The sequence below is a fragment of the Rhipicephalus sanguineus genome, unplaced genomic scaffold (genome assembly GCF_013339695.2).
Source record: "Rhipicephalus sanguineus isolate Rsan-2018 unplaced genomic scaffold, BIME_Rsan_1.4 Seq8269, whole genome shotgun sequence".
In the NCBI taxonomy this organism is placed as follows: domain Eukaryota; kingdom Metazoa; phylum Arthropoda; class Arachnida; order Ixodida; family Ixodidae; genus Rhipicephalus; species Rhipicephalus sanguineus.
In genome coordinates this window covers 1,137-9,584 of record NW_023616079.1, presented here as the reverse complement: position 1 = coordinate 9,584, position 8,448 = coordinate 1,137, and the positions used below count along the sequence as shown (strand labels likewise).

The 8,448-nt window shown below is 56.4% G+C and overlaps 1 protein-coding gene across 1 annotated transcript; it reads left to right on the top strand.

Annotated features, from left to right (window-relative positions):
• The first annotated feature begins 5,274 nt into the window (after positions 1-5,274).
• Positions 5,275-5,736, top strand: LOC119378410 (uncharacterized). Its single transcript, XM_037647570.1, has one exon. The coding sequence runs from the start codon at positions 5,275-5,277 to the stop codon at positions 5,734-5,736; it is 462 nt and encodes a 153-aa protein (XP_037503498.1).
• The last annotated feature ends 2,712 nt before the right edge of the window (positions 5,737-8,448 follow it).

Sequence of the window (8,448 nt, the reverse complement as noted above, 5' to 3'; positions counted from 1 at the left end):
ACGGGGGCACGAGACAAGCAGTCGGCGTCGGAGTGTTTTCTTCCGGACTTGTAAACGACGGTAATGTCGAATTCTTGGAGTCTTAGGCTCCACCGTGCGAGGCGACCTGAAGGGTCCTTCAAGTTGGCTAGCCAACACAAGGCGTGGTGGTCGCTCACAACTTTGAAGGGCCGGCCGTAGATGTAGGGGCGAAACTTCGATGTAGCCCAGATGATGGCCAGACACTCCTTTTCTGTGGTGGAATAGTTGATTTCTGCCTTTGATAGCGACCGGCTAGCATAACTGATGACCCTTTCCAATCCGTCGGTCTTCTGCACAAGGACGGCGCCGAGTCCTACGCTGCTTGCGTCGGTGTGGATTTCCGTATCGGCGTGCTCGTCGAAATGCGCAAGTATCGGAGGCGTCTGCAGGCGTCGTTTCAATTCTTGAAATGCCTGAACTTGCGATGTTTCCCACCTGAATTCGACGTCGGCCTTCGTGAGTTGCGTCAGTGGCTCGGCGATCCGTGAAAATTCCTTGACGAAACGTCTGTAATAGGCGCACAAGCCGAGAAAACGGCGTACGGCCTTCTTGTCGGTGGGCGTCGGGAAGTCAGCGATGGCAGCTGTTTTCCGCGGGTCCGGGCGAACACCATCCTTGCTGATCACATGACCCAAGAACAAGAGCTCCTCGTACGCGAAGCGGCACTTTTCAGGCTTCAAAGTGAGTCCGGAGGTCTTGATTGCTTGAAGTACAGCTTCAAGGCGCCGAAGGTGTTCGTCGAAGTTTGAGGAAAACACTACGACGTCGTCCAAGTACACGAGGCACGTCTGCCACTTCAAGCCGGCCAGTACTGTATCCATAACCCGTTGAAAAGTCGCAGGTGCCGAGCAAAGACCAAAAGGCATGACCTTGAACTCAAACAGGCCGTCTGGCGTTATAAAGGCAGTCTTTTCTCGGTCTCTCTCGTCGACTTCTATTTGCCAGTAACCGGTCTTGAGGTCCATCGACGAAAAGTACTTTGCGTTGTGTAATCGATCCAGGGTGTCGTCTATCCGGGGAAGGGGATACACGTCCTTCTTCGTGACTTTGTTCAGGCGACGATAATCGACGCAAAAACGAAGAGTCCCATCCTTCTTCTTCACTAGCACCACGGGGGATGCCCACGGACTCTTCGACGGCTGGATGATGTCGTCGCATAGCATTTCGTCGACCTGTTTCTTCACGGCCTCCCGTTCCCGCGTCGAAACCCGGTAGGGACTCTGACGGTGTGGTCGAGCATTTTCTTCTGTTATAATGCGGTGCTTAGCAAGGGGCGTTTGTCGGACCCGCGATGACGACGAGAAACAGTCCTTGTATTGCAGGAGCAGGGTTTTGAGCTTATCTTGCTTGACCTTCGGAAGGCTCGGGTTGACGTCAAAATCCCGTTCGGGACCTCTATTCGTCGAAGCAGGTTCGACAGCATCGAAGAGGGCGAAAGCATCGCTGGCGGCTACACATTCGTCGATGTAGGCAACCGTCGTACCCATGTTGAGGTGCCTATATTCGTGGCTGAAGTTTGTCAGCAGTACCTTTGCTTTACCGTCATGCAGCTCGGCGATACCTCTTGCGACGCAAATTTGACGATTCAGGAGTAGTTGCTGATCGCCGTCGATTACGCATTCAAGGTTCGCAGGTTTTTCGGTGCCAACGGAAATAATGACGCTGGAGCGTGGCGGAACGGTCACCTGCTCTTCTATCACATTCAGTGCATGGTTCCCTGGCGTCGCGTGGGGCGGGAGCGCTTTGTCTGAGGTTAGTGTTATCGACTCAGACCTCAGGTCGATAACGGCGCCGTGGTCACTTAGGAAGTCCATTCCGAGTATCACATCCCTGGAGCAGTCTTGTAGGATTACAAAGCTCGCAGGATAAGTGCGGTTATTGATGGTGACTCTCGCCGTGCAGACACCAATCGGCGTTATCAGGTGGCCTCCAGCTGTCCGGATTTCTGGTCCACTCCAAGCGGTCTTTACTTTCTTCAGCTTGGTGGCGAATGGCCCACTGACGACGGAATAGTCGGCTCCGGTGTCGACGAGAGCTGTGACGCTGTGGCCGTCGATAAGAACATCGAGGTCGCTTGTTCGTCGTCTTGCGTTGCGGTTAGGTCGTGGCGTCGGGTCACGGCTTCGTCGATTTGTCCCGCTGTTTCGACGTAGCGTCGTCAGGTTTTCTTCGGGCCGCGAAGTTTCCTTGTGAGGGCTCCGTCCGGTTTGCGTCGTGTTCTGAAGGTCTCGTCGCGTTGTCGTCGTCGGCGGCCGCGGAGGATCTTCGGCAGTTCGTCGTACAGCAACCGCACCTCCATCGGTTGCTGCCCTTAGTTTCCCGGATACGGGCTAGGCGACCGGCCCCGGTTTGGGCCAGTGTACTGCCGGCGGTGCGGTGACATGTAGCGGCCGGGCGACGGTGAGCGGGAAGGTCGTCGTTCTTCCCACTGTGTTCCGGTGAGGTAGTCGTCGATGTCGCGAGGCCGTTCGCCTGGCTGCGGGCGCGGCGCGTTGACGGCGAATCCGCGTAGCCCCATCTGTCGATACTGGCATCGGCGGTATGTGTGGCCGGCTTCCCCGCAGTGATAGCAGAGCGGTCGGTTGTCAGGGGCACGCCAAACGTCGGTCTTTCGGGGGGCGCAGCGTTGTCCTGTCGGCGGGCGGTATGGCGTCGGTGGTGGTGGCGGCGGTGCCTGGCGGCGGAACTGCTGCGGCGACGCGGCGTCTTGACGTGGGCGAGGGGGTGGGCCGTTGCGTCGGGCTGCAGCAGCATAGCTCATTGCTTCTGGCTGAGCCTGCGGTGCTTCGGGAATTCCAAGCGATTGCCGGACTTCCTCGCGGACAACGTCGGCGATTGAATGCACTTGATGCTGCGGCGAAGGTAACAGTTTGCGCAGCTCTTCCCGCACAATCGCTCTGATGGTGTCACGCAGGTCATCAGACTGCAGCGCCTGAACCTCCCCGTAGGTCGTCGTAGGAATGCGGCGGTTGTACTGCCTAGTGCGGATTTCTAGTGCCTTTTCGATTGTGGTGGCCTCGGAAAGGAATTCCGAGACCGTCTTCGGCGGGTTGCGCACAAGTCCGGCGAAGAGTTCTTCCTTCACTCCCCGCATCAGGAAGCGAACTTTCTTTTCTTCGGACATGGCTGGATCGGCATGGCGAAATAGGCGAGTCATTTCTTCGGTGTACAGTCCGACGTTCTCATTGGGGAGCTGTACACGGGTCTCGAGAAGGGTTTCAGCCCTTTCTTTCCGGATGACGCTCGTGAAGGTGTTGAGAAATCCGGTGCGGAAGAGGTCCCATGATGTTAGCGTGGACTCTCGATTCTCGAACCAGGTCCTTGCGCCATCTTCAAGGGCGAAGTAGACATGGCGTAGCTTCTCGTCGCAGTCCCAGTTGTTGAACGTGGAGACCCGGTCGTATGCCTCCAGCCAGCTTTCTGGATCCTCGCATGGTGATCCGCGGAATGTCGGCGGCTCCCTCGGTTGATGCATGACGACCGTTGTAGGCGCCACAGCGGTTGTCATTGTGGCTGTTGTCGTCTTCGTTGTGATCCTGGTCTTGTCCGGTAGGGGTCCGTATTGTGGGGGTAGTCCTTCCAGTCTGCGGCTGGCTCGACTGCCGCTGATGGTGTCGGTGTCTTCTTCGCGACGTGGGCTGGGTTCAAGGCTTGTCGGGGGCGTCCGGAACATGAACGAGCAGCACCTCCACCAGATGTCACGTGGTCGTGACGCCGACGAAGAAAGCAGTCGGCGCTTTGCAGAATGAAACTGTCCATTTCGGCCGAACTTGTGGCCGGGAAAATGAGAACTAGAACCACAGCAACACACGCTGCACAATGATAGCGGCGAACAGGGCGTCGTCCGTCGATCAACTGACAAGCGGTCAAGTGCGTCGGTTTTTATACAGGTGCTATGGAACTTTCCAGCGATATCGCTGGTGGCGGCGTTATCTCTCGATAAAGCTGGAACATTCGCGTGCGGCGCGAAATCTTGACAAAACGATCTACTACAATCGAGAAGTCTCTCGAACACTGCTTCGCGGGCAGCGTCGAGCGTTGATAACCGCCCTTGCAGGTCAAACCCAAAAAACATCAAAATAGGACAAGAAGTGGGCGTGGCAGTATTGTCTTGCCAGTACGCTGGGCAAGTTCTCTGCTTCATAGTCTTCGGTTCGGGAGCCCATTCTTTTGTCAGCCTGCGAGCACAGGATGCTCGTCTCGTAGTTGTGAGGATGACAGCGGTCGAAGTGATGGTATTCCTTCCTGTATGTAGGCTTTTTGTAAACGCTAGGACATAATTCTCTCACCGTTATGTGGACGACGAGGAAAGTGATTTCACTAGTTGTGTGGGTATGAGTGAATGTTATGCTAAGATGTGCTGTATTGCAAGATTCTATAAGGTGAAGTCCTCTTCTGTATCCGCCGAAATGATAAATATAGCATCTTTTAGGACTGCCACTTATTTTAGTAATACTGCTTCATATAGCGTCAAAAATGGCGATAGTGCTAAAATTATAGAACGCTACGGACCATCAAAGGTCAGGTAATATTCAACCGCTTCATCGTCCAAAGGGGCAGAATTATAATGTAGTCAATGGGGCTGCAGAGCTGTTATAGGGCTGTAGCGGCCGTTGATGCCGGTGACCGCGATAATTTTTATTTTTGTGCGCATACCAATTCGTATGCAGCGGCGCACGGCGCATACGCGGCCAACATGCCTCACGTTATCACCGGAGTGCCGCGGAAGATAAGCAGCCACGCCCCTTTTGTGTGGGCGTTTTCGAAGCCAGATTTTCTTGGAAAATAAACTAGTTCTTGTCCCAAATTTCGAGGAGTGTGGGTGTCTTCTTTGCGCTCCTCCGTGGGGCGAGTACACTACAAAGTGGTGACCCGCGACGTTTGGAAAAAGAGCAGCCATGTCAGACGAGGAAGGCACTTCAAGCTCAACCACAACCAACGCCTCCGAGTTAAAGCTTCCTCATTTCTGGCCCAAAAACCCCAGGGTGTGGTTCAGCCAAGTCGAGGCCCGCTTCCAGCTTCGACGCATCACATCGCAGGAGTCGAAATACCTCCACGTCGTTGCAGCACTGCCACCTGACATCGCTGACGCCGTAGACGATGTGCTCGCCTCCACTCCATCGGAGAAGGCCTACGACGAACTAAAAAGCACCGTAATGAAAACGTCTTGAGGTGTCCGAACAGAGCAGGCTGCACAACTCCTGTCTCATGAAGAGCTCGGTGACCAGCGTCCCCTCGCAACTACTCCACCGAATGCGTCAGCTGCTGGGACACCAGACGTCAGAGGAGCGTCAACAGCCATTGCTTCGCGAGTTATTTTTGCAGAGACTGCCACAGTCAACACGGATGATACTCGCTGGCTCGGACGACGTGACTCTCGAGCGTCTGGCTCAGCTCGCCGACCGCATCACCGACTGCACCGAGCCATCAAAAATGTTTATCGCTGCAGCGGGAAGGTCCGAACATGAAGACCGGTTAGGTCGCTTAGAGGACAGAGTTGAACGACTGGCAGCAGCAGTTGAAAACCTCGCCCTGTCCAACGAACACCGGTCTGCGCGGCATCGTTTGCCGTCCAGTGCTCGAAGCCCACAGCACCACGGCCACTCAAGCGAGGCAGAGCAGAGCGTCTGCTGGTACCACCGCCGTTTCCGAGAGCAAGCCACTCGCTGCACCGAACCATGCTCGTGGACGGGAAACGCGCCGGCCAGTCGCTAACGGCGGAATGCGGACACGGGCCATCGCTCAAGCCGCTTCTTCTTTGTTGTCGACCGCATCACCGGCACACGCCTCCTTGTCGACACCGGAGCTGAGCTATCTATCCTACCAGCAACAGCTCAACATCGCAAACGCGGCAAGTCCATTTCCAGCCTGATTGCAGTCATAATATTGCTATTGCATCATATGGAGTGCAGTCAATGACGATAGACATCGGGCTCAGGCGCACATATCCATGGCTCTTCGTTGTGGCCGATGTCAGAATGGCCATTTGGGAGCGGACTTTCTGAGCCACTTCAATCTTGACGTTAGCGTTCGCGATTGTCGTCTCAAGGATAACGTCACTTCGCTCGCTGTGGTCGGACTGACCTGTCCTCATGCGGCGTTTGCACTTTCAACCCAGAGTCAACTTTCAAAAGGTTCGGGCTGAATTCCCTGAAATCACCAAACCTCGGAAACACGTAAATGCCAATAAAACACAAGGTGGACGCATCACATTTTCCACCACCGGACCGCCCGTCACCGCTAGACCTAGGAGAACTCGCGGGACAAAGACACGAAGTCGCCCGCCGTGAGTTCGACCACATGCTCCAGCTCGGCATTATTCGACCTTCTTCCAGCAACTGGTCTTCTGCGCTACGCATGGTGCCAAAACAAGAGCCTGGGGACTGGCGGCCTTGTGGTGATTATAGGGCACTCAATGCTGTGACAACGGCAGACCAATATCCTCTCCCTCACATCCATGATTTCAGCGATCGCCTCGCGGGGACGACCATCTTCACTAAGCTGGATCTAATTGCCGCTTACCACAGATTCCAGTAGAACCAAGCGACATCCCAAAGACGGCCTTGACAACGCCTTTGGCCTCTTTGAATTCGTTCGTATGCCGTATGGACTGAAGAACGCGGCACAAACGTTCTGTAGCGAAGCGTTCGAACTTCGTAATGGGTCGTCCTCTCGAGCACCTTCTAGTGGGTCGCCCTCTTCGGCTCGAAGAGAACGCAGCTCGCGCTGAGAGTCGGCCCCGCCTTGAATGTCTCTGTATCGTCGAGTATCGTCGCCGCTAATAAACCTCTTTATAATTTGGTGAGAGTGCTGGGCTTCACAACAACCTCGGCCCTCATTCGATGCCCCTGGCTCTTCGATCCCGTACCCTGCCGCCTACCATGCCTCAAGACGCCTCCCAGCAAACGCCCCCCGCCCGCACCGACCTCATGTCCTGGTGTCCCTCGTATTCGCGACCCTCCCGTCTTCACTGGCGCGATGGTACCGACGTGGAGGACTGGCTCGCGATTTACGAGCGCGTGAGTGTCCCAATAAATGGACGAGGCAGGAAAATTGACTAACCTGGTTTTCTACGTCGCGGGTGTGGCGGGCCTGTGGTACAACAACCACGCATCCGATTTTACGACGTGGTCCGACTTCAAGACCGCCATTATCAACGTGTTTGGCCGCCCTGCCGTTCGTAAGCTGCAGGCCGAACAGCGCTTACGTGAACGCGCTCAGCAGGCCGGCGAATCCTTCACCAGTTACATTGAAGACGTCCTCGATTTCTGTAAGAAAGCCGACGCCACCATGTCCGAGTGTGACAAGATCAGGCACATCATGAAAGGCATCGACGACGACGCCTTCACCATGCTGCTCGCCAAGAACCCCAGCACAGTGGCAGAGGTCATAACGCTCTGCCAAAGCTATGAGGAGCTGCGCCGGCAGCGATCGATGACCCGTCGCTCTCCATCACGCGACGCCGAGCTCGCTGGCTTGTCGACCGTACCCGACCACTCCGCGTTGCTCGCAGAGATGAAGACATTCGTGCGCGAGGAAATCGCGCGCCAGTTCTCTCTGCTGGACTTTGCTCGCCCTCGGTACGCTCAACAGCCGTCGCCCACCCTTCTGCCTCCCCTCCGTCGAGCAATCGAGCAGGAAATCGCGGAGGTCATGCCCGAGTACCACCAGCACCATCCGGCTCCTGCACCTTTGAGCTACGCCCAAGTTGTCGCAAGAGCGCCCCACCAATCGCTACGGCTGCCCCACACATTTACGCCGAAGCCTCCGCTCGACCTCACTCTTTCGAAGCGGATGTACCGGTAACCTACGCTGACGTCACGCACAGGCCACGACTGCAGCCCACCATGCAGTCCTATCAGTTGCCGCCCCGTCAATCCCGTCCTGCACCATGGGCGGGCCCTGCCCCAGCGAACCGATGGCGCACACCTGACAATCGCCCCATATGCTTCGCATGTGGTTACGCCGGCCACGTGGCGCGCTATTGCAATCGCGTGCAGCCGCCTAGAGACGTGTCGCCTGCCACCAGCCAGTCGAACGCCCATATTACGACCCACCTGCGCCTCCGTCGCCGACGTCTCGCCCAGCTGCATCTACCCGCCGTTCACAGTCACCACGACGCCGCTCGCTGTCACCGATGCGGCCACGTCCGGTCCCACGCGATCAGGAAACTAGTCGTCGCAGTCCACGAGGCAAGGGCTGCGACGCTATCGAACTGCGAAAGCCCTCAGCGAAGCCCATCGAACGTGATAGACGTTTTTGTGGACGGTGTTCGCGCCTCTGCCCTTATCGATACTGGAGCCGCCGTATCCGTTATGGACGCTAAACTAAGCCGCCTGCTACGAAAAGTGACGACGCCACTTTCCGGCTCTCCCTCCGTACAGCCAGCGCCCCAAAGTACTCACCCGACGGCGGTATGCACCGCCC